The following is a 26,187-nucleotide window of genomic DNA, read 5'->3' as shown; positions in this document are numbered from 1 at the left end:
TTTTTTTTGTGGATATTCTTGGTTTTATATGTATTTTTTGGGAATGCACAGCCAAGTATTTTTAGAACAAAAGGTATTTATGGTGTCTCAGTCTCTTACAAATACACAAAATAATGGCTTCATTTCTCATTTCAGGCTAATGGGTGGAGCCATGCAAATCGTTCCCTTATTCCTCTCTGGCTAACTGTACATCCAGAACCACTGGTTTCAAGTACAGATACAGCCTAATATTATAGCACTATTTATTTCAAACTGTATCTAGCGTGTCAGCCAACATCAGTATATGTAAACAATAGCATCTGTAGCACAGGGCTTGGGGAGCAATCAGAAAATGTATAACCTAATGCCCCGTACACACGATCGGAATTTCCGATGGGAAAAAGTCTGACGGACTTTTTCCATCGGAAATTCCGACCGTATGTACTGTATGCCCATCTGAGTTTTTCCATCGGATATTCTGAGGAATTCCGTCTGAGTTTACATAGAGAACATGTTCTCTTTACTCTGATGGAATTCCAATGTGAGTTTGGCCGGGCAAAAGCCATCTCGTGTCTACGGGGCATAACATTCAGCCATGACTAAGCACTAATTGGAGTGTGAAACGCGTAGGCTGTTTTCCCTGTGTTCTGCTTGTTTTGTAGTGCATTTTTTATCCATTTTTTACAATAAAGACAACCTTATGGTTCTTTTGGAGTGCGGCTGTCCATCCCGTCTTTCCTTATATCAATTAACAGGTTTTAGTGAACTGGCCCAAAAAAAAAAAGAAGAAAAACAGTAACTAAACCAGTGTGAAGCACAGCAGCGCCTTCTTATAGCAGAAGGTATTTACTTCTCTCCATCACTACTCAAAATTTGGGAATTTTTCCCCATTTTGATATAGTAGGTGGAGCTCACCTCATCATAATCTGTTGGACTATGTTTTCTCTTTGCTCCCCAAGCCCTACTGCCCAAAAGCTATTGTTTACCTGTTTTTACTCTGTTTTGTGACCCCCGTTTTGTGATTTATGTTAAACTGTACAGTGGCCATCTCTGACTCATTGGTCAACCTAATAGTTTTTTTTTGCAGTAATGCCGCGTACACACGATAATTTTCCGGCATGAAAAAAACGTTTTTCAAAAACATCATTTAAAATCATCATGTGTGGGCTTTACATCATTTTTCAGGTTCTAAAAAACGACAAAAAAAAAAATTCGAACATGCTGCATTTTTTTAACGTCGTTTTAAACGATGTCGTTTTTCGGGTTGTAAAAAATTATCGTGTGTGGGCTAAAACGACCTAAAAAAAACCCACGCATGCTCAGAAGCAAGTTATGAGACAGGAGCGCTCGTTCTGGTAAAACTACCGTTTATAATGGAGTAAGCACATTTATCACGCTGTAAAAGACAAAAAGCACAAATCGTCTTTTACTAACACGGAATCCGCTAAAGCAGCCCAAAGGCGAATGGGACTTCCCCTTTATAGTGCCGTTGTACATGTTGTACGTCACCGCGCTTTGCTAGATCATTTTTTTAAAACGATGGTGTGTAGGCAACATCGTTTTAATGATGAAGTTGGGAAAACGTCGTTTTTTCGACATGCTGAAAACAACGTTTTTTTTCATGCTGAAAAATGATCGTGTGTATGCCGCATAAGATCTTTTAAATGACCTTCAAGCCTTGAGTTGACAGTACTGTAATCTTTTCTGTGCATTATTAGTATTTACAGAAAATGGACATTAAAGTGGATACACACAACACTTAATTAGTTACCCTTTTTAGATCTTCGTAAGTGATAAAAAAGAAGTTACTATTATCTTTCATCTGAATCCAACCTTTGATGTGATCAAACCAGGATCCAAAGGGTACTGCAAGATATCATTAGAAGAAAAGATTTAGAAATTAGTGAAAAGCTTAACCAAGCTTTGGATGTTTTTCTTAATAATGATCTTAGCATAACCAATTTATACAGGAAGGCAATATTCCAAAAATGTAATGTACTTGTGTAAGAAAATGTATTTCCATAATTCCTAAAAGAAAGCACATGAATAAGTCATACATTGAACATTTAACAAAAAAGGGCCATTGGTATAGCTGGTCTCTTCAAAAGAGTCTCCTTTCTTGCATTTTCTCCAATTCTCCAAAATGTCTTGCAATTTTTCATCGCAAGTGCCTGATTCACCAAGCACTTGCGATGAAAACCTACGCCGGCGGCCTCCGGCACAAGGCAGGCCAATTTAAATGGGCGTGTGCCATTTAAATTAGGCGCGCTCCCGCGCCGGACCTACCGCGCATGCTCCGTTTCCGAACTCCCGTTGTGCATTGCGCGCTGTGACGGGTTTTTTTTCCGAACGGCGACGCGCGTAGCGTAATTCCGTATTCCCGGACGGCTTACGCAAACGACGTTAATTTTAAAATTTCGACGCGGGAACGACGCCCATACTTTAGACAGCAATACGCTTGCTGACTAAAGTTAGGGCACCTAAAACGACGACTAACTTTGCGACGGGAAACTAGACTAGCAGCGACGTAGGGAACGCGAAAATCCGCCGTGAATCGCCGTAACTCCTAATTTGCATACCCAACGCTGGTTTACGACGCAAACTCCCCCCAGCGGCGGCTACGGTACTGCATCCTAAGATCCGACAGTGTAAAACAATTACACCTGTCGGATCTTCTGGCTATCTATGCGTAACTGATTCTTGGAGAAAACGTGGAGATTTCACATCAGAAACACGGACCATCACATGCGTAGTCCCACAAGGATCACCCCTCTCACCTCTACTCTTCAACATCTACATCCGCCCGCTCCTCAAAATCATCAGCAAACAGGACCTGCGCTACCACTCCTATGCGGATGACACGCAGCTTTACCTTTGAATCACCAACAAAAAAGACCAATTTCATGAACTTGGAAAGTGCCTCACACTGATCGACAATTGGATGACCGAAAGCTCCCTCAAACTTAACGGATCCAAAACAGAACTACTCATCCTTCACGCAAATAAGAAATCCATTTCTAGGACCACATGGACACCACCCACCATCCTCGGACAAACCATCGCACCAAGCAAAAAAATCAAAAGTCTCAGAGTCATCTTCGACTCAGACATGACGATGGATGCACAAATAGGATCAGTCGTCAGCAGCTCTCATCATCTGCTCCGCATGCTACGTAGACTCATCCCCTTTATCCCGAAAGAAGACACGGCAGTAGTGGTTGGAACAATCATCAATTCACGACTCGACTACGCAAACTCCCTCTACTTAGGACTACCAAAATACCAGATGGCACGTCTACAAGTCGTCCAGAACACGGCAGCCAGACTGGTAACAGGTAAAAAGCCGTGGGAATCAGTCTCCCCAGTCTTGAGGTCCCTCCACTGGCTGTCCGTACAGGACCGGGTGACATTCAAGACGCTCTGCCTCACCCACAAATGTACACAGGGAAAAGCTCCTCAATACTTAAGCGAGAAAATAAAACCGTACGTCACCAAGCGCATGCTCCGGTCAACCAACCAAAACCTTCTCCAAATTCCTAAATCCCGCTACAAATCGAAAGGAGAACGAAGATTCTCGGTCCAAGGACCACGGCTCTGGAATGCTCTACCCACGACCATCCGCTTGGAAGAAAACCATTGGGCATTCAGGAAAAAGCTAAAGACCCACCTCTTCTGAAAGATCTGTACAACTCTGGATGCCAAGCGCCTTGAGGCGATTAAGTTCGCATTGCTGCGCTATACAAGTTACTCACTCACTCACTCACTCTATGAATCAGTCGCATAGATAGAAACAGAGATACGACGTCGTATCGGCATATACGCCGTCGTATCTCCACTGTGAATCTGGCCCAATGTTACTAATTAGTTGCTGTACATTTGATGTTAGTCGCTGGTAACCGACAACTATTTATAACCATTTTTATGGTGTTTGGGGACAAATCTGTTTTTTATGAATGAATGAATGAATGAATGAATGAATGACTTGTATAGCACAACGCATGCGAACTGAATCGCCTCTGGGCGCTTTTTCCAGCCAGTATCTGCTTGGCTGGTGCAGTAATTTTTACCCCGTAGGATCATGACACGCTAGGGACACACAGTCATACACACATATATACATATATACTGGGCCAATTTGGACGAGATCCAATTTACCTACCAGCATGTCTTTATTGTCCAGGGAATTTTTTTAGAGCAATGTCCCCTTCATTGAATCTATACTGATTCATTGCTCTAACGGCAGATAGGGTTTCAAAAAATGTACTTGAGAAAATGGGCTCCAGGCTCTCTTTTGGCACCCTGCAAAAGCAACTGCCACATGAACTTTGCTAATTTAATAGATCGTTAGAGCTTATAATTAATTTTATTCAAACATTAATCTACATATTCTGGCTTTACTCCTACTTGCTTACAAGGCTGTGCCTTGTTTCTACTAAAGTTCACTGGCTAGTCTTAAGGGGTTGTAAAGGTTTGTTTTTTATTTTCTAAATAGGTTCCTTTAACCACTTGACAACCGAGGACGTCATATGCCATCCTTGACTTTGTGCGGTGATATCTGAATGATGCCTGCAGCTACAGGCATCATTCAGATATTACCGTCTTCTACCGGCGATTCTGTGCACAATAAGAACGAAAAAAGCGGCGTTCTTATAGGCAGCCATCCGGTGCTTCTCCCGACTCTCCCGTGCCATTTGGGGGCCCTGAGAGCGTATCGGCCGGAGCCGGCTCACAACAATAGAGATGACTGGTGACCAGATGGTCACCAGTCATCTCTATGACCGTCGAAGGCCCGGGCGCGACATTGTGACGTCAAGCCCAGGTACCTGGAAGTAAACAAAGCCGCAATCGCGGCTGTCGGCATGAGATTGGTGAATTTTTTTTTACAATCTCATGCTTGTAAGCCTGGAGGAGAGATGTGGGGTCTTATTGACCCCGCATCTCTCCATAAAGAGGACCTGTCACAGTGATTCCTATTACAAGGGATGTTTACATTCCTTGTAATAGGAATAAAAGTGATCACATTTTTTTTTTAAAGTGTAAAAATAAAAAATTAAGTAAAAATGAAGTAAAATTAAAAAAAATATATATATATATATATATATATATATATATATATATATATATATATATATATATATATATATATATATATATATAAAAAAATATATATATTTTTTTTTAAACGCCCCTGTCCCCGGTAGCTTGCGCTCAAAAGCGAAACACGCATTTACACACCACATATGTAAACGCCGTTCAAACCCCACATGTGAGGTATCGTCGCGTGTGCAACAATTCTAGCACTAGACCTCCTCTGTAACTCGAAAATATTAGCCTGTAAAAAAAATGTAAGCGTCGCCTATAGAGATTTTTAAGTACCGAAGTTTGGCGCCATTCCATGAGTGTGCGCAATTTTAAAGCGTGACATGTTAGATATCTATTTACTAGGCGTAACATCGTCTTTCACATTATACAAAAAAATTGGGCTAACTTTACTGTTTTGTTATTTTTTAATTCATGAAACAGTTTTTTTTCCCCCAAAAAAGGCATTTGAAAAATTATTGCGCAAATACCGTGCAAGAAAAAAGTTGCAATGACCGCCATTTTATTCCCTAGGGTGTCTGCTAAAAAAATATATATATAATGTTTGGGGGTTCTGATTAATTTTCTAGCAAAAAAAAATTTGATTTCTACATGAAGAAGAGACGTGCCAAAATAGCCCCGGTGGACAAGTGGTTAAGCTAGTGCATTGTTGGTTCACTTACCTTTTGCTTCGATTTCCCTTCTAAATTTTTTTATTTTTCTTTGTCTGAATTTCTCACTTCCTGTTCCTCCTCAGTAAGCTGTTCTGACTGACTAACATCCAGCCAGAACATGGGGGCAAGCTTAGTGAGGAGAAACAGGAAGTGAGAAATTCAGACAAAGAAAAAAAACATTTAGAAGGGAAATTGAAAGAAAAGGTAAGTGAACCAACAATGCATTAGCTTAAAGCAGTGGTCTCCAAACTGCGGCCCGGGGCCAGATGTGGCCCTTTGCTTAACTTTACCTGGCTTGGTCAATCTAGGTATAATGATATAAAAATTGTACACCCATGTATTAACCACACCCCCTTTTCCCTTCTATTATTGGATGATGATAAGACTATAAAAGTTCTGCTTCCGCAATTTATTAACCAGATTTCCTTTTGAGCACAACGCTGTCTGTGTCTTTCTGTGTTCAAAGTAAATCTTTCAGTACTGATCCGGGTTCTTTAGGTGTGACAATTGTGTTATTATATAAGCTGGTCTGAGGCAGGTAGAGGAGCTACCTATTTGAAGCCCCCAACACTGTATATATAATATATTGCATGTGGTTTCTCCAAATCCATAGGCGCTTGAATTTGTAGAAGGAGGTCATTGTATCTAAATTTTATTTAATAAATAATTCTTATCTAACTAAATGACTGTCTTGGGACTTGTCTGGGATTTGTCTGTCTGGGATCTTGGGACTGTCTGGGATTTAGATCATTTATTTGGGGGTCTCTTAATTGCATCAGATAGTGTTTTCTAAACAGGCCTTTTTTTCAGCCATACAGGCACTAAGGGAAGCCTGCAAAAGGATATAACAAGGAGAGTAGAGCTTCTGACTGAAAATGAATGCCATGTTGTTCGATGAACACTGTGGTTGGGTCATGTTGAAAAATTTCACGGGCTGGCCAAGGCCTAATTTTCTCCAATGGGCCCCAGTGTCCCAGTCTGCCCCAGACTTCATCACATTAACAGGACCAACTGGCATGAGGCAATATAAGTATCCTAGTTCAGACACGGGCTCTGTGTTGCAAAAGCGAGTAAATGGTACTTCGCAATTTTATTTTGTCCACAAAGTTAACATACAATAGCTTAGTAATAATTTTTCTTTTTTGAGTGTCACACTTGCATGTACCTCTGCCTTCCAAGAAGTCCTCCATGAATTCATCAAAGCTATTAGGTTTCTTAATGACAAAAGACATGTGGGCATAATGATACAGAGATACCAGAACATCTTTTGGATTTCTCGCTGTATATATAACCTAAAATACAACAAAAACAGAAATTATGGAAAAGCTACCATTAAATATAATCTTATGTGAGCAATGAACCAGGGATGAAGATTGTCTAGCTGATCCATGCATCTTTAAAATTAAAACTTGCAAAGGAAAAATAAAATAAAATTCTCCATACTTATCTGCTTTGTGCAATGGAATTGCACAGAGCGACCCTGATCCTCCTGTTCTCGGGTTCCCTCGCTGGTGCTCCTGGCCCCTCCTCTCTGTCCAGTGCCCCCATGGGAAGGCACGCTCCCGTGGCCTGTTGCATTTTAGACATGGACAGTGGGACTCAGCCCCATCCCCCGTCACTGGCCTTGATTGACAGCAACAGGAGAAAATGGCTCCCGATGCTCCGGCAAAGCCAGTGAGACATGGAAGTGAGGTGAGAGAAAGCTGCAGACGTGCACAGCGCTGGATAGAATGAGGTCTCAGGTAAGTAAAAGGGGGGCTGAGGGGCCAAAACTGATGTCTAAACATTTGGTACCTTAATGAATGGAGTGCATTAAGGTAACAAATGTTTAGGCTTTAGAAACACTTTGGCCTGGATACACGTACCTCGACGCCGACGTAGCGCCGAGCGGCGAGCACAGTATTCACAAAGCACTTGCTCCCAACGTTGCGCCAGCCTAATTCAAAGTAGGCGGAAGTGGGCGTGATCTATTTAAATGAACCGTGACCCCATGCAAATGATGGGCCAAACGAACGGCGCATGCGCCGTCCCGTGGATGCTTCCCAATGCGCATGCTCAGAATCACGTCGGAAATACTCCTTAAGATACGTCGAATCACTGCCTACGACGTGAACGTAACCTACGCCCAGCCCTATTCACGTACTACTACGTAAACAACGTAAAATACGACGGCTGTTCCCTGGTCCATACCTTAACATGACTTACACCTGCTTTACGAGGCTTAACTTTACGCCGGACATAAGCCTTATGCAAACTGCGTATATGATGCGCCGGGCGCAACTATGTTCGTGAATCGCCATATCTCCCTCATTTGCATATTTGAAATGAGGCGGCCAGCGGAAATATGCACCCAAGATACGCCGGCGTAGGAAAGATACGTAGTCGGAGGAAGCCTATTTTCAGGCGTATCTAGTTCTATGGGCACGGCGCATAGATGCGACGGCGCACATTGACACTTACGCGGAGTATCTCGAGATACGCCGCGTAAGTGTTACGTGAATCCAGGCCATTAACTGTAGAATGATAGAAAAATGGCACCTTTGAACCACTTTTAATGTAAAGCCTAACTCCAGGTTTTCTTTCACCTTAAATAGTTAATTTGGGTCAAGCTGGTCCATACAAACTATTTTTTTTTCTACTTACTAATAGATGTGATTCAAGTAAATAGCCATCACTATTTCTCTGGAAGCTCTTGGATTGTAAAATCTTATCATGGTTCTCGAATTCTCTGTACATTAGGGGAAGCTGGTTTAAATTTCAAGGTAACAATCGTAAAACATAAAACAAAAAAGTCACTGCTACTACCCATACATCACATGGAAAGCAGAGCACCCAGGTGCTCGATCCACAGTCGCTGGCTGCATAGAATAATGAGGAAAAGATGATCCGCACTCCGGTCGTTGCTCTTAAACAATTGACGTATTTATTGACAAGCCACAGTAGACAAACGCAATAGGAAAGGTTGACACGTTTCAGCCTACAAGGTCTTATGACTAAGGCCTTATAGGCTGAAACGCGTCAACCTTTCCTATTGCGTTTCCTCAACAATTGTAAAACACAGAGATGGAGGTCATCATCATTCACACAGCATTCAGTTGAATAAGTCCCATTCGACAGACATTTTTGGTATGAAAACACCCCCATCCACTGACTTTTTAGCTTAAAGGAGATCATTTTGGGGGCGGGGGGTAAAACTCAGTTCAACCACAAGTGTAAATGAGGCCTTAAAGTGCTTGTGTTACCCATAAAAACATAATATCTAATTTGTTGCCATAAACACCCCATATAAATTACATTTTAATTCATGACACCCCTTGTGTTGACTGAAACTATTTTGAAATCCAGATTATATTTTGTATAAATACCTTAGCTTTTGAAGAAAATAAAGACTTTGGAAAAAACTGCATGGGCAAATGAGAAGAGAATAATCGAGGAGATTGGTATTCATCCACTAGCTTTACTCCATGGCCGCAGACGTCAAGCCAGGGGATTCTTACATAGTTAGGGACTTTCTGGCACCAGGAAATGTCACCATTACTGTGGATAAGACTCAGGATTTCCATCATCCAATTGGTACCTACAAATAAATACAAAAGAAAATAAATAGCTGTGAACATTATAGAATAATTGTGTACTGGGCTATTAAAGGAACACTAAAGGTTCGTTTTTTATTAGATCAATTGATTGCTGTAAGCTAGAGCATTTAAATATCACTTACCTCGTTTTTCCTTTTGACCTCCAAAATACAGTAATCCAGGTTTGAAAATGCCATTTCCTGTCTCTCCTCTTCTTGCTTTCCACCAGCATCTGAGCCGTTTTGCATGGTGGAAAGCGGAATGTGCTCACCCCCTCCCTATGACTACAGCCCTGCGTGAACAGTGGCGGAACTACCGCCATAGCGACCCACGCGGGCGCTATGGGGCCCGCAGCCGAGTGGGGCCCGGTGAGCAGGGCAAGGCAATGATCAAGGTTTTTTTTTTTTTTTTTTCCTCACCGAGTGTCTGTCAGCTAAATGCCATTCAGACCTGGGAAGTGCCATCGGCGCTATAGGGGGGGGACACACATTAAACCATCCAATCAAAATCAGCTCATGTCAGCATGGAGGAGCCAAGTGTGACAGGCGCCCCCCATGCTTGATGAAAAGTGTGACTGGCCACTCGGCCAGAACAGCTTGCTCCGCCTACCCTCCTCTGCATGCCTTCATCCTTTTCGCCCCCCGTACCTCCCCCCCCCCCCGGGCCCCACCTGACCTCACTCCTTCAGCACTGTCCTGCATGAATACAGTGACATCCCTGAGGCGGAGTCTCCTTGCCTCTGCTGTTTGAGTGGGCAGGATGGGGATTCACCTGACCACAAGATCGTGCCTGTCTGGTGTCAGAGGGAGACAAGTCAGTGTGTGGAGGTAAATCATCTTGCAGTTCCTCGTGTAGCTTCACATGCACCTCTATGCTAAATCTGCTGTATTACTGCAGATTAGCATGGAAGTGCTGCCTACTAGCAGACAATTGGACTTAATGATTTCACTGTCTCCAGGTTTTCACTCCCCCTGGTGTATACCCTCCTGATCCCTCCCTGCTGTATACCCTCCTGATCCCTCCCTGCTGTATACCCTCCTGACCCCTCCCTGCTGTATACCCTCCTGACCCCTCCCTGCTGTATACCCTCCTGACCCCTCCCTGCTGTATACCCTCCTGACCCCTCCCCGGTGTATACCCTCCTGATCCCTCCCTGCTGTATACCCTCCTGACCCCTCCCTGCTGTATACCCTCCTGACCCCTCCCCGCTGTATACCCTCCTGACCCCTCCCTGCTGTATACCCTCCTGACCCCTCCCTGCTGTATACCCTCCTGACCCCTCCCTGCTGTATACCCTCCTGACCCCTCCCTGCTGTATACCCTCCTGACCCCTCCCCGGTGTATACCCTCCTGACCCCTCCCTGCTGTATACCCTCCTGACCCCTCCCTGCTGTATACCCTCCTGACCCCTCCCTGCTGTATACCCTCCTGACCCCTCCCTGCTGTATACCCTCCTGACCCCTCCCCGGTATATACCCTCCTGACCCCTCCCTGCTGTATACCCTCCTGACCCCTCCCTGCTGTATACCCTCCTGACCCCTCCCCGGTGTATACCCTCCTGACCCCTCCCCGGTGTATACCCTCCTGACCCCTCCCTGCTGTATACCCTCCTGATCCCTCCCTGCTGTATACCCTCCTGACCCCTCCCCGGTGTATACCCTCCTGACCCCTCCCTGCTGTATACCCTCCTGACCCCTCCCTGCTGTATACCCTCCTGACCCCTCCCTGCTGTATACCCTCCTGACCCCTCCCCGGTGTATACCCTCCTGACCCCTCCCTGCTGTATACCCTCCTGACCCCTCCCTGCTGTATACCCTCCTGACCCCTCCCTGCTGTATACCCTCCTGACCCCTCCCCGGTATATACCCTCCTGACCCCTCCCTGGTATATACCCTCCTGACCCCTCCCTGCTGTATACCCTCCTGACCCCTCCCTGCTGTATACCCTCCTGACCCCTCCCCGGTGTATACCCTCCTGACCCCTCCCCGGTGTATACCCTCCTAACCGTCCCTAGTGTATTTCCTTCTGACCCCTCCCTGGTGTGTGCCCTTCTGATCCTCCCTGCCTCTGTCTGAACCCCCCCCACCATCACCACTGCCTCTGACTGAACCCCCGCACCACCACCGCTGCCTCTGACTGAACCCCTGCACCACCACCGCTGCCTCTGACTGAACCCCCGCACCACCACCGCTGCCTCTGACTGAACCCCCGCACCACCACCGCTGTCTCTGACTGAACCCCCGCACCACCACCGCTGTCTCTGACTGAACCCCCGCACCACCACCGCTGCCTCTGACTGAACCCCCCCACCGCTACCTCTGACTGAACCCCCCCCCCCCACCACCACTGCTGCCTCTGACTGAACCCCCCCCCCCCCCACCATCACCACAGCTGCATTGGATGGAACCCCCCAACCACCACCACTGTTGCATGTAAATCTAACTCCGTAATACATTAAATTTTCATTTTAATTGTCATGATATAACATTGTATGTAGGGGCCTTTTGGTGGGCGTACTTTTTTCTTGGGGGGGGGGGGCAGCATTTAAATCTTGGGCCCAGGCAGCACAATGTCTTGGGCCAGCCCTGGCGCCGCGTGAAGTTTCTGGAGCCGGTCGGAGGACAGCCGCCCGGCACCAGGTCAGAGGAGACTTTCCTAACCATCTGGGAGCGGGGAACCCCAAAGCCAGGCAGCACTGCAGGCAGGCGGCAGCAGCACACACACACACTGCAGCAGCAGGTGACTCCACTGACTCGTGACTGAGGGGGCCAGCCAGGACCAGGTACCTACCTACGTGTATAATCACAAATGTTGTCAGTGTCACTCACAACTGAGACTGAGAGCTAATTGCCTTATATACTACCCAGTAACTGCCACTAATGCCCAGCTCATTAAATTAATGAATGAAGCATATGCAGCAGCTAATTGAAATTCAAAGTGCAAAGAAGCTTTGCAAAGTTTGGTCACCTACTACCCAGGCTTACTAGTAGGTGACCAAACTTTGCAAAGCTTCTTTGCTCTTTGAATTTCAATTAGCTGCTGCATATGCTTCATTAATTTAATGATCTGGGCATTGGTGGCAGTTACTGGGTCTGATGTAGAAGATAATCAGTATCATGTATATCAATCATCATGTGTATGTATGTTGTATCACCCGACCCACTTGCCATTATGCCATAACATGTTCTTAAAGCGGAGGTTCACCCTAAAAAACATCTACCGTATTTATCGGCGTATAACACGCACTTTTTTCCCCTTAAAATCTGGGGAAAATCATGGGTGCGTGTTATACGCCGATCCCCGCTTTCTGAGCGCCACCGCCGACATATACTGAGTACAGTACGGCGTTCAAAAACAGCGCGGAAGAAGCGAGAGGACACCACGAATGCCGCAGACGGACGCCGGACCGCATTAGTTCATTTTTTTTGGAGGGGGGGGGGCCCCATACAACATTTTGCTATGGGGCCCTGTGATTTCTAGTTACGCCCCTGTGCGTGAAGATGCTCTCTTATCCCTCACAGGCATGGAGGCTAAGCCTAATGGGAACTGTAGTTCCCATTAGGCCGTGATGTAGCAAGAATGAATGTACACCGCAAACCAGGAAGTCAGTGAAAATAACGATTCAGGAGTGACGGAGGTGAATAAAACAGCTCGATTTCAACAGGTATCAAACTAGTTATAATGCAAAACATTACTTTTTACTTTATCAGCTACTGTCAGACTTTAATTTAAGAGGAAAATATTTTTGTCTTTACAACCCCTTTAAGCTGGTGTAGGATAGGGAGAACTGTGCTTTTTTGCTCCAAATTCTTTCCATGATTTCACAGAGACTGCTCCAAAATTGGTCCCTAGGACTTCAAACTACCTAAAAAATCTCTACCCACTTCTAGTAACAAGACACTTAATATTCCAATGCTCTTCCCTTTCTCTACTTTTTTTTTTTTAACAGAGATGTTTTATTGAGAAAACAAAGCAAGGTTACAGCATCACATGTAAACACAGGCACAGTAAGGTACAAATATCAGGGGTAGCCTAAGAGCTTAGAACAGGACAATTTCCCTAAGCACAACACATTATCAGGGGAAGAGACACAACATCCAAACCCCCCCATGGACCGTAGTAGACATACCAGAATTTATACCGGAACCCCAGTCCCTCCAAGGGTCACAGAGAGAAGGGGAAGTGAAAAACAGGATGCCCAGGGAGGGAGGGGGGGGGGGGACAGTAACGAGCAGTTGGTAAAAGTCAGGTACAACCCATCATAGTGTACAGTATTTAGTGTTCAGGTACAGCATAACAACCAGACCAAGAACCACAATTAACCCCTGGCATCAATCCACCCAGACTCCCTTTCTCTACTTTACTTGTTCTGAAATGAGGCTATGCACAGAGGTGGTCCTTTTCGTAGAGGCATTTGCTTCATCATGTCTAAGCTGCCACCCTGATGTCTGGTGATTCAGTGATGCTTACTAAGTGAATATTCAAAAAACAGCAATTGATGTAAGCAATTGATGTAAGCATAGATCCACAGAATGATTAAAGCAGAAGCAGGGAGAACCTTTCATTTTGTTCCTCAGGTACAGCTTCCTCTCCAGCAAGGAAAACAGCAAGCAGCACAATAGTGACATATCACATTTTGTGAAATTTTCAGTCAGACACACCGCCTAAGGCCTCGTACAGACGAGCAAACATGTACGATGAAAACGGTCCGCCGGACCGTTTTCAGCGTACATGTCTGCCCGGAGATTTCTGTATGATGGCTGTACTCACCATCATACAGAAATCCGCGCATACTCGATACGCGGCGACGAGGCCGTGCCGTCGCCGCGACGATGACGCGGCGACGCGCGCGGCCCTGGCAGTTCAATGCTTCCACGCATGCATCAAAGTCATTCGACGCATGCGAGGGTTGGCGGCCGCTCGGACATGTACGGTAGGTCTGTACAGACGACCGAACATGTCCGACGGACAGGATTCCAGCGGGCATGTTTCTAAACATGTTTAGAAATATTTGCCCGCTCGAAAAAGGCCCGGCGGGCAAATGTACGGTGGAATCCTGTCCGCTCGGCTGTACAGACGACCGAACATGTCTGCTGAAACTGGTCTGCGGACCAGTTTCAGCAGACATGTTCAGTCGTCTGTATGGGGCCTTAGATTAAAAATGTACAGCAATGAGGCTGTTGACACTGGAGTACCTAGGCACAGGAAGTGGACTGTCATTTTTAGGAGTAAATGCTGGCATGAAATACATTTTCAGGGTACTGCTTAGGCACAATATACATTTTTAGATGTTGCCTATGTAGCCCCAATGTGCAGCATTTCTGCCCACCACCTTATGGACCAGACTAAAATAGAGGCTTTCATTGCCTCTGTAGCTGCCAACGCAAGTATTTCTCCCTCTCCTCGGCTGCCTGTCTAGGAAGAGAGAGAGAGGGCACAGGACAGAAAGGACTCTGTTAAGGCTGTTTACAGCCACATAGTGCATGTTGCAGAAGGCATTTTGATTGTCTGCTATGCAGCCTGGGAGGACAGAGGACTGCTGGGAACTGCCTGACCAATGTAGTACCCAGAGACATCATCAGGTTCATAGGGGATCATCACCCTGTGCCTCTGCTCACATTACCGGGTCAGTGGGAAATTGTCATGGTGGAGTCCTGAGTCACAGCTGACATCACCAGGTCCAGACAGAGAATGGGAGGGGGAAAAATCCCAAATCGCTTGGTGGAGAAAGGCCATTGGTCACAAATTCCTCTCCACTGCTTAAAAGGGACAGAGACACCTATTTTTAGGATACAGCTTGGCACTTACACCCAGTATTGTGTATTCTACTCAAGTCTGAGCAATCCAACATCTAAACTTTGGGCCCCAACGATTACTAACACACTGACCAGTGGGAGGGGTTTGGAGAGACCAATGGACCTTCAGTTCCCAGTACCACCTCTTAGTTAGGACCTCCCTAGTTTCAGGGTCTGGGGCACAGACATTAGAATGAGTGAGTGAGTGAATAACTTGTATAGCGCTACGCATGCAAACTAAATCGCCTCAAGGTGCTTGTTCCATCCGTTGTCTTCCTTATCCTTCAAAAGAGGTAGGTCTTAAGTTTTTTCCTGAAGGCCCGATGGTTTTCTTCCATGCACTTGTCCGTTGGTAGAACGTTCCATAGCCGTGGTCCTTGGACTGCAAATCTTCGTTCTCCCTTTGATTTGTAGTGGGACTTGGGGATGTAGAGGAGGTTTTGACATTAGGTCCTCCCAGTTGTTTATAGTGTTATTGATTTGCTGTGTGCATTACACAAATAAGTAGTTGTTCTTTATCCTCTGTGTGTCAGAGGGTGTGACATTGCTTAAGGTCATTGTCATCCAGAGTCAGAGGACTCCAACATCAGCGGCTCATTCGGGTAAACATTATGGCCCGGATTCACAGACACTGGCGCATATTTATGCCACTGTAGCGTATCTCCTTTACGCCACGCCGATGCAGAGAGGCAAGCACTGAATTCAAAAAGCACTTCCTCCCAAATCTGCGCTGGGTTTCCAAGGCATAAGTCGGCGTAAGTGGAAGTGGGCATGAGCCATGCTAATGAATGAATAAATGAATGAATGAATGAAAAACTTATAAAGCGCAGCGCATGCGAACTGAATCGCTTCTGGGCGCTAGTTGTTCGTGTCTTATGACATCAAAAGAGCAGAGTTTTGATCTGTCTTCTGAAAGTCAGGTGGTTTTCCTCCAACCGAATGCTGGTTGGTAAAGCGTTTCATAGTCTAGGACCCTGAAAAGCAAACCTTCTTTCTCCTTTGAACTTGTATTTGGTTTTTGGTACCCTGACCAGATTTTGGTCGGTGGATCGCAGAACGCGATTCGAATTGTGAGGTTCTATCTTGTCGCAAAGATATTGCGGAGCCTTCCCATGGATGCACTTATGTGTCAGGCAGAGTGCTTTAAATGCAATTCTGTCTTTTACTGGCAGCCAGTGAAGGGTTCTCAAAGAAGGTGAGATTGATTCCCATTTTTTTTTCCCAGTCACCAGTCTGGCGGCCGTATTCTGAACGACTTGCAGACGGGAGATTTGGTACTTTGGGAGTCCGAGGTACAGGGCGTTAGCATAGTCCAGTCTGGAATTCACGATTGTTCCCACTACGACTGCTACGTCTTCTTTGGGGATAAATGGAATAAGTCTGCGTAGTAGGCGCAACAGATGGTGCGCTCCGCTGACTACTGACCCTATTTGTGCGTCCATTGTCATGAAGGTGTCGAAGATGACCCCGAGACTTTTGACTTTGGAGCTAGGGGTGATGATTTGGCCCAGAATGGGCAGGGGTGTCCAGGTTGTTGCCAGTTGACTCTTTCGGCTGGCGTGAAACATAAGGAGTTCTGTTTTTGAACTGTTGAGTTTAAGATAACTCTTTGTCATCCAGTTTTCTATCAAAGAGAGACATTTCTCTAAACTGGGATGATGATCCTTTTTGTTGCAGATGCGAAAATACAGTTGAGTATCGTCTGCATAAGAGTGATAGAGTAGTTCTTGGCTACTGATAATATCAAAGAGAGGGCGAAGATAGATGTTGAAAAGCACCGGTGACAGGGGGGATCCTTGGGGGACTCCACATGACACCGTGCGCTTTTCCAACGTGAAAGAACCCAATTTAACTGTTTGTGATCGGTTTTCAAGAAAGGAAGAAAACCATGGTAAATCACCTTCTGCGACTTCTGCTACCTTGGCTAGTCGCATCAGTAACAGTTTGTGGTCTACCGTGTCAAAGGCTGCGCTTAGGTCCAGCAGAACCAGGAGACAAGATTCTCCTTCGTCTGCGGCCTCGAGGGCATCGTCCCATATTTTGAGTAAGGCCGTTTCTGTCCCGTGTCCGGGACGGAAGCCTGATTGTAATGGATCCAGTAGATTGTGGGTATCTAGATGCTGTTGCAGCTGTTGTACCACTACTTTCTCCATTATCTTGGAGAGAACATTTAGGCCTGTTATGGGACGGCGGTGAGTTGGGTCCTTGGGATCCAGGTTAGGTTTTTTCAAGATGGGCTGGATTGTGCCCTCTTTCAACAGGGATGGCACTGTGCCTTCCTTAAATGATTGGTTTATAAGCTGTGTGATGGGTGGTGCCAGGATGTCGGCACATTCCTTCAGCAGTTTGGTGGGGATGATATCATTGGGCGATGTGCTGTTCCGCAAAGCACCAATGATATTTTTTGTGGTATCGATGGAGATCGGTTCCAGAGTGAACTTTGTTGATTGTAGAGCGTTTCTGTGGGTGTTTTGTGGTTGATTGACGGTGGGGTTGAGGGGGGTATTGTTTTGCAAGATGCTTTCCCGGATTCTTTCAATTTTGTTGATGAAGAAATCCGATAGTTCATTACAGAACTCTTGGGTGTCTGAGTTGGGGACTTCAAGACATCCTGGATTCATGGTCTGGGTGACCATCTTGAAGAGTCCGCGGGGGCGGTTTAGGGCGCTGTTAATCGCCATAGAAAAATGATGTTTCTTGGCTTTGAAGATTTCTTTATGATATCGTGTTGTTATTGCCTTGTAGATGATGAGGTTATCCTCTGCAGGGCTTCTTTTCCAGGCCGCTTCCGCCCTTCTGCGCTCTTGCTTCAGAAGCGACAGCTGGTTGTTGAACCAGCCAGACTTTCTTTTTCGGATGCAGGCTTTGCGTTTCGGTGCTACTAAATCGGCTGACTGTAGCAGGGCTGCGTTTATGGCATCCAGTGTATCTGCGGCTGTTTGATGTGGATGGATTGTTTTGATTCTGTTTCCCAAGGTAGATTTAAAGAGTTCCGAATGGAGCTTCTTCTGAGATCTAGCCCAGTGTATTGTCACCGGCTTGGGTGCTTTTATCACTGGGGGAATTTTGGAGATTATGTAATTGAATGCATGGTGGTCTGTCCATGGCAATGGTTCATTTTCTAAAATGTTTATTTTCAGATTTTGTCTGAAAATTAGGTCGAGTGTGTGACCTGAAGCATGTGTTGGCCCGCATATAAGTTGCTGTAGCCCTAATCCCTCCAGGTGATCGATGCAGGCGTCCCCAATGGGATCCTGTGCGGAGTTGGCCCACAGATTAAAGTCCCCGAGCAGCAAAAGGTGTTTGCTGTTAAGGGTATAAGTGGATATAAACTCTGTTAAAGATGGCAAAAACTGCGATTTTGGCCCAGGTGGCCTATAGCAGAGAAGAATGTGAACAGTCTCCTGGGGGGAAGTTTGAAGTTGAAGAGTAAGGGTTTCCATGAATGGAAGAGGATTTTGAAGGGCTGGCTTAGTGATTGTAATGTGATTCTTGTGGATCACCGCCAGGCCTCCTCCTCTTTGCCCTATTCTGTTTTCCATTATAATGCGATAGTTTTCTGGCACCAATTCTCCGAGAATGGTGTTGCAGTCGTCTGAGAGCCAGCTTTCTGTAATAAAGAGGCAGTCTAGATCGTTTTGTAGTAAGAAATCGTGGATTTCTAATCGGTGTTTTACTGCCGATCTTGTGTTGATCAAAGCACATGATATGTGCTTGAGCTGGGTTACATAGTTTACATTTTTGATGGTCGATCGAATCTCAAAAGTTGCTCTATTTTTAAGGCCTTTTTGATGACGGCTGGTAATGCTGTTGCGAATTGTCTCAGACCCCGAATAGAGTCCGCAGAGTATCGCAGATTAGCCATTGTCGCCAGTCACATTGTCGTCCCTCTTTCCTAATTGCGGCGGCCGCGAATGAGGCCTGGTCTGGCGCGGATGCGGGAAGAGCCGCGAGACGCCGGACGTGATGGGTGAAAGACTGTCCAAGTGAGCCGTCACTCGTTGAGTCTTCTCTCCCCGATTGGTCCAGAGGTAGGCGAAAAACCCCAGGCGTGCTGTGCCAATCTGCAGCGATCGGGGGAAAAATTCCTTCCTGACCCCTTAACGGCGATCGGTGCAACCCTGGATCAATTGGCTAGGGGGGTGTGGGGGGGGGGGGTCTTAGTCCTGTTTTTTTGAGCTGTGTCTGCAGCACCTGAGAGCTGGGAGGACCCTGCCTGGCTGCACTATCCCTGGGGAGAGCCGACTCGTTTGAGAGCGTCCTGCTCTCACTATCCCTGGGGTGAGCAGACTAAGATGAGAGCGTCTGCTGCACCGCTGAATCTATATAGCAAGAGTTCCAACTTTATTAGCTGCAAGCTTGTTCTGGATCAGTGATTGAAAAAAAATAATGAAGACTCCTGTCTTACCTCCTGTTTCAAACTCCTGTTTTTTTTAACTCAGGCACTTTTGATCAAAGAATGCACTTCTGATCAGAGAGTCCACATGTGAAGCCACCATCATTGGGAGCCAGCTCCTCTGGGAGCTTATACAGCCACTTTATACTCACCTGTGAAGACCTGTGAACAAACACACACCTGTGAACAATTAAACCCTCCCCTTAATTAGCAGAATGGAAAAAGAAAAAAAGCTGTTTAAAAAGTGTCAGAGAAAAAGAGGGGAAAAAAATCTGCAAGCAGAAGCAGATAATAGCCAACTCCTGTTTTTTAACTCAGGCACTTTTGATCAAAGAATGCACTTCTGATCAGAGAGTCCACATGTGAAGCCACCATCATTGGGAGCCATAATGAGGCGTGACCCCATGCAAATGATGGGCCGAGCGCCAGACAGATATGAATCGCCAACAGCGCATGCACTGTCCCGTGGGCCCATCTCAGTGCGCATGCTCACAATCACGTCGGAACAACTGCCTAGGATACGTCGGATCACTGCCTACGGTATGGACATAACCTACGCCTAGTCATATTCACGTCCTACGTAAACTTCGTAAAATACGTTGGCTTGTGTTCCCTGGTGCAGCCCTTTGCATGGATGCTGCTGAGTTACACCTCCTTTATGGGGCATAACTTTACGCCGGACGTATGACTTTACGCGCACTGCGTCGGACGGACGTACGTTCGTGAATCGGCGTATCTCCCTCATTTGCATATGTAAATAGAAAATCAATGGGAGCGCCAAATATGTCCAGCGTAAATATGCGCCCACTCTACGCCGGCGTAGGCAAGTTACGTTGGTCGGATGAAGCCTATTTTCAGGCGTATCTTCGTTTCTGAGTCCGGCGCATTGATACAACGGCGCATATTTGCACTTACGCGGCGTATCTCGAGATACGTCTGCGCAAGTGCTTTGTGAATCCGGGCCTATACCTATAAAACAATTCAGGTTTACCTTAAACATGGGAGTGGTGCAAAAGTATATCTATCTGCTTGAGACAACCATTGGCTTTTAGGAAAGCTCCAGACAGCAAAAATAGCTATAGGTGATAGGCAAGTCTAACAAGAGTGGTGTTGCAGCACATGTGTGCAATGTGATAATAAACAAGCATGGCATGCTGCATTTTTTCATCTGCGTGCACCATGACGGGGGGTTAGGCGCCTATTTAGGAGTGATAGCCGCTCAGACATGGTCGCCTCCTCTCTATCAACATGACGTTTGGTGAGGCTCTGCTGGCGGACGGGCTGCCATTCCTAATCACTCCTTGATGATTATACACCTTGCTCACCTATGTTTACCTTGGTATACCTATACACTGTCCTGGACCGTATGCTTCACTTCAAGCCCCAGGTATTCTACTGTAGTGGTTTTCTTAAAGGGGTTGTAAAGGAATGAATTGTTTTCCCTAAATAGCTTCCTTTACCTTAGTGCACTCCTCCTTCACTTACCTCATCCTTTGATTTTGCTTTTAAATGTCATTATTTCTTCTGAGAAATCCTCACTTCCTGTTCTACTGTCTGTAACTACACACAGTAATGCGAGGCTTTCTTCCTGGTGTGGAGAAAGCCTCTTAAGGGGGAGGGGGCGAGCAGGCATGTCAGCACACTCTCTACTTTGCAGATAGAGAAAGGAGCTGTGTGTTAGTGGGCGTCCTGACACTCCTGCTCACCCCCTTTAAGAGGCTTTCTCCACACCAGGAAGAAAGCCTCGCATTAGGGTGTGTAGTTAGTCAGCTATGACTAAGCACTAGTTTCAGTGCGAAACGCATCAGAAGTTGGGTTTTATTTTATTTTGCTGTGACTTGTAGTGCTATCCTTCTTTTAATAAAGGCTACAATTTTTTCAGAATGCGGCTGTCCAGAGACTATTATTGTTCCTGCTTTGCTAAGTGCATTGCCTGCACCTGAGTTTTCTGCAACGGTGGATATTCATCTGGGTTTCCACCTGGAGCGGCAATTCCCTTTCCCCTATACTGCTAGTCTATTATTAATCATGTGAAACAATGTTATATTATGCAATTAATTTTTATATTATGTGATTTACCAATCATGTTTATTATAACTTTGTATTGTATTTATTTAATTAATATTAATGTTATATTATTTTGCACCATGCTCATTTGTACTAATAAATACTACATGTACTAATATTGATTGATTTATTCTACTCCAGTGATGTGTTTCAGATAAAGTCCCACTACCCCCCCCCCCCTCTTTTCTTTCCCCTTCCTTTACAAATAACTAGGGATGGAGACCTATGTACTGCAATAGTCATGGCCTCATATAAAGTCCCAACATTCTCTTTTTTTACTATGCTGCATATAAAGTTGGCATGGCTTAAAGTATATGTAAACCTTAACAATGAGCTGCTCTTATTTGTTTCCTTTGGGTCTATTAAATATACCATTGGAAGCATGTTGTCATATCGGTTCTATAAGTGCAAAAAAAAAAAAACTGCTGGGCATATCAGAAATTCAGAACTGTTCTGTGTCATCTCCCTCCCAGTTCTTGCCTTGGACCACTGAATAGTTAGTCCATACCTTATAGAGAATAAGATAAGGGAAGAGTTTGGGGAGTTTAGCAAAAGACATCTGGGAGGGCTGACACCGCTCCATCCACAAAGTGTGTTGTCAGTCCACAATAAGACTTAGGCCTCGTACACACGACCGAGGAACTCGGCGGGCGAAACACATAGTTTTCCTCGTCGAGTTCTTGTTAGGCTTGTCGAGGAACTCGACGAGCCAATTTTCTCCATTCCTGTCGAGGAAAAAGAGAACATGCTCTCTTTTTGGCTCGTCGAGTTCCTCAACAGTTTCCTCGCTGAAAAATGTACAAATCTCCCACCAAGTTTCTTGATGGATTCTGCCGAGGAAACCGGTCGTGTGTACGGGGCCTTAGGCCTCGTACACGATAGGATAGCCAGAGGACAACGGGCTGAAGGACCGTTTTCATTGGTCAAAACCGATCGTGTGTGGGCCACATAGGTTATTTAACCTTCGGTTAAAAAAATAGGAACTTGCTTTAAATTTAACCGATTGGACGCCTAACCGATAGGTCAAAACCGATCATTAGTATGCAAAAGCATTGGTTAAAAACCCGTGCATGCTCAGAATCAAGTCGACGCATGCTTGGAAGCATTGAACTTCGTTTTTTTCAGCACGTCCTTGTGTTTTACGTCACCGCGTTCTGACACGATCGGTTATTTAACCTATGGTGTGTAGGCGTGACGGACCATCAGTCAGCTTCATCGGTTAACCTAAGACAGCGGTCCTTCAGACCGTTGTCCTCTGGTTAACCTATCGTGTGTACGAGGCTTTAGCTGAGTGCATTTCTGGCAGATCAATGGATATTTTTCTGAACTTGCAGGATTGTGTAGAGATGTACTGCATCAGTTTTTCTGTACTTTTCAGTGACAAATACCTGGATAAACCAGTGTAATGAATCATCATATAGAAATCATGTATTAACAGTCAAGTTTTCTTTAATATTATGATAACGTATTTCTTTTTACTTTTGTTTGCAATGTAAAGTTGCTTAAAAAGGATCTTCTCTTATGAAAGTATACATTTTGTTTTTCATATTGTTCTTTTATATAAGTCGGTAATACATTATTGTTTCTGATCTAAAGCATGATGAGGTTATTTACAATTACAAATAAAATAAAGTTTTTTTTTTTAATGTGTATGTTTTGTTTTTGAAGCAAACACAATGCACAAAAACAAAAGATTACAAGCAAAGAATGCTAAGGAAAGAACTAAACCCACAATAGTAAAAACCAGTCTGTATATGCAGTAAAGCATGCTTTTTATACTCACTGTGGAACCTAAGGGGTTATTCCTCTGCATTGTATAAAAAGGCTGTTTGATCCTGTCTTCTCTGGTCCTCCCCTACTTCCACTGTCCCCAATCCATCTCCTGATAAGACAGAGCCTTTGGAGTGTATTGCTAGAAAGTTTTTTTTTTTTTTTTTTGTTTTGTTCTTGGGAGAGTGCATGTGATCAACACAGGGACAATTGGCATCATCCAGACAGATTGTCAGGAGTCCTGAAGTTTTATAGGACAGTAAAAGCAGAATGAAAACTCCTCCTACCAGCTTTACCACACAGGGATAGAAGTCACAAGACTGCTATATACTGCTGATGAGAAAAGGTATTTAGCTGTTTATATTTACTAAAATAATTTAATTTCCATGTTCTGTGTACTGTGGGAGACCAGATATAGTGACTGCAGGGATTAGTAAGTGATTGTAAATACATTTTATTTATTTTTTTTAATAACAAACATGTCATACCTGCTCTGTGCAACAGTTTTGCATAGAGCAGCCCTGATCCTCCTCTTCTTGCGTCACCTGTTGGCGCTCCTGCTATGGGGGCATTTGTGTGGTCTCGCTCCTGAGCTGTGCGCTTTATGTCTATTGACACAGAGTGGGAAACAGGCTTCGCTCATTGGCTTCTACGGTTGTCTCTGAGCCTATGAGGAGGAAGAGAGCCGATGTATACAGCATTTACAGAGCTGGAGCAAGATCAGGCTCAGGTAAGTATGGGGGGGGGGGGGGCTTAGATGGTGAACTGAACTCAACCTTATTGCAGAGAAAGCAATAAGGTTAAAAAAAAATTCAGCCTTCAGAACCACTTTAACCACTTAAGGACCAAGCCTGTTTTTCAGACTCAGTGGGCCAAATTCTCAAAAAAGCTGCCTAACTTAACTTTCAGCAGTTAAGTTACACAGGCGTTAAATTTCTACCTAAGTGCCCGATCCACAAAGCACTTACCTAGAAATTACACGCTGTGTAACCTAAGTGCCTCCGTCGCAAGGCGGTCGTCTGCTCGAGGGGGCGATTCCTATTCAAATGAGGCGCGCTCCCGCGCCGGACGTTCAGCGCATGCGTGTGACGTCATTTTTCCCGACGTGCATCGCGCGAACGTACTTTACGCCGGGCTTTGTGGATCGCGACGGGACAATAAAGTTGCGTCGGGTAAAAAAAAAAATACGCGCCGGGAATTTTTTTTCGAAATTTAAAAAAAAACGCGGCGATCGAAAAAAAGGTTTGTTTTTACAAGGTCTAAACAGTTTAGGCCTTGTAAAAGCATCCCTAATTTTACATATGCAAAACGTAACTTACGCAGAAAACACAAAGCTAAAAAGCTTTGTGGATATGCTTAAGTACTCATTTGCATACGCAAAGCGGCATTTCGACTCGAAATGCCCCCAGCGGCGGATGCGGTACTGCATCCTAAGATCCGACAGTGTAAGTCTATTACAGATGTCGGATCTTCTGACTATCTTTGGAAAAATCCTTCTGAGGATCGTTTCCAAAGATAGCCACAGGGATACGCAGGCTGAACAGCAGTTCCGCCTGCGTATCTCCTTTGAAGATTTGGCCCAGTGTTTGCAAGTTTAAAACAGTTTTTTTTTTTTTTGCTAGAGAATTACTTAGAACCCCCAAACATTATATATATTTTTTTCTAACACCCTAGAGAATAAAATGGCGGTCATTGCAAATATTTTTGTCAGACCGTATTTGCGCAGCGGTCTTACAAGCAATGGAGTGACAATTTGCTGCTGAAGCTGGTGAGGGAGCATCACTTACAAAGTCTGGACAACCCTGAAGCCTCGTACACACGCCTGAGGAACTCGACGGGCGAAACACATAGTTTTCCTCGTCGAGTTCCTTGTTAGGCTGTCGAGGAACTCGACAAGCCAATTTTCTCCATTCCTGTCAAGAAAATAGAGAACATGCTCTCTTTTTGGCACGACCGGTTTCCTCGGCAAAAAAATATCTCCCAGCAAGTTTCTCACTGTTTACCATGGATGGAGAGATCTGTTGGATTATTTTTGGTTAGCACACCAAAGGTTGAAGAGAAATTATCTACCCAGCTAACCTGACAGACAATAGTTTACAAAAACTCCTCTACAATGGAAATATACGATAACATAAGACCTTACCTGATTTGGGAAAGGTAACGATATAGACATCATCATCCTGAACTTGAAACTCATTCTCCAGATACTCAAGTCTTTCTTTTGAGTAAACGACTGAAGCAAAGTTAATCCCTTTGTGTTGGAAATATTCTGTATCCATCAGCACAACTTTTCAAACAATGAAAAAAAACTAAACAAAGGATGCACACAAATGTCCTAATGCAAATAAGCAGTCAATTATTTTCAAGCAGGGTAAACATTAGCTGCAATTTCTTTTCACGTGAAGTGCTGCATCCATCCCATCCCACATCATACTGACTGACTGGCCCACTTCTTCATGGTGACTTTCAATGTCTTAAGTGACTAGGGAAATACTGAGTATACTAAACAGAGGTACAAAGTTAATTGTCAGTAAAAGTTCAAAAGAATGAAAAAAGAAAAAAAGAAAAGAAAAACTAGGATGTACAAGAGCAAAGCTTTCTGTAAACTGTGTGCCAAACCCACTAACTGTCATTAAAGGATTGGATCTGCCCAGTTTTATGTTCTTTTTGATCTTTTTGATCTGAGAGTATTATGTCACATTATCTGTTTATAGGTATTTACCACAACACATTTCTTGTAGGACCAAATCCCCTTAAACTGGAGTTTACTAATTTGAAACAATAGTATGTTTTTGCTGTATCTGTCAGTGGCTGGTTTAATGGTAGAAAGGAATACAAAACAAAATCTAAAA

The 26,187-nt window shown here is 44.8% G+C and overlaps 1 protein-coding gene across 2 annotated transcripts in view; it reads right to left on the bottom strand.

Annotated features, from left to right (window-relative positions):
• Positions 1 to 25,853, bottom strand: part of LOC120915277 (sulfotransferase 2B1-like) — a 32,599-nt gene extending 6,746 nt beyond the window's left edge. Inside the window, exons 1-4 of one of the 2 annotated variants that reach the window (XM_040325654.1) lie at positions 25,479 to 25,853; positions 9,098 to 9,309; positions 6,898 to 7,024; positions 1,751 to 1,845 (exon numbers count right to left, since the gene is read on the bottom strand). In XM_040325654.1, the coding sequence (XP_040181588.1) occupies positions 1,751 to 1,845; positions 6,898 to 7,024; positions 9,098 to 9,309; positions 25,479 to 25,614 (570 nt within the window). In that variant the 5' untranslated portion in view covers positions 25,615 to 25,853. Of the gene's footprint in view, positions 1 to 1,750; positions 1,846 to 6,897; positions 7,025 to 9,097; positions 9,310 to 23,348; positions 23,387 to 25,478 lie in introns of those variants that run through there. The other variant, XM_040325656.1, reaches the window with a different exon arrangement.
• Positions 25,854 to 26,187: the final 334 nt, after the last annotated feature.

The sequence above is a fragment of the Rana temporaria genome, chromosome 10 (assembly GCF_905171775.1).
Source record: "Rana temporaria chromosome 10, aRanTem1.1, whole genome shotgun sequence".
NCBI classification, from domain to species: domain Eukaryota; kingdom Metazoa; phylum Chordata; class Amphibia; order Anura; family Ranidae; genus Rana; species Rana temporaria.
Note: the sequence above shows the minus strand (reverse complement) of the source record. Positions and strands in the feature narration are given on the sequence as shown.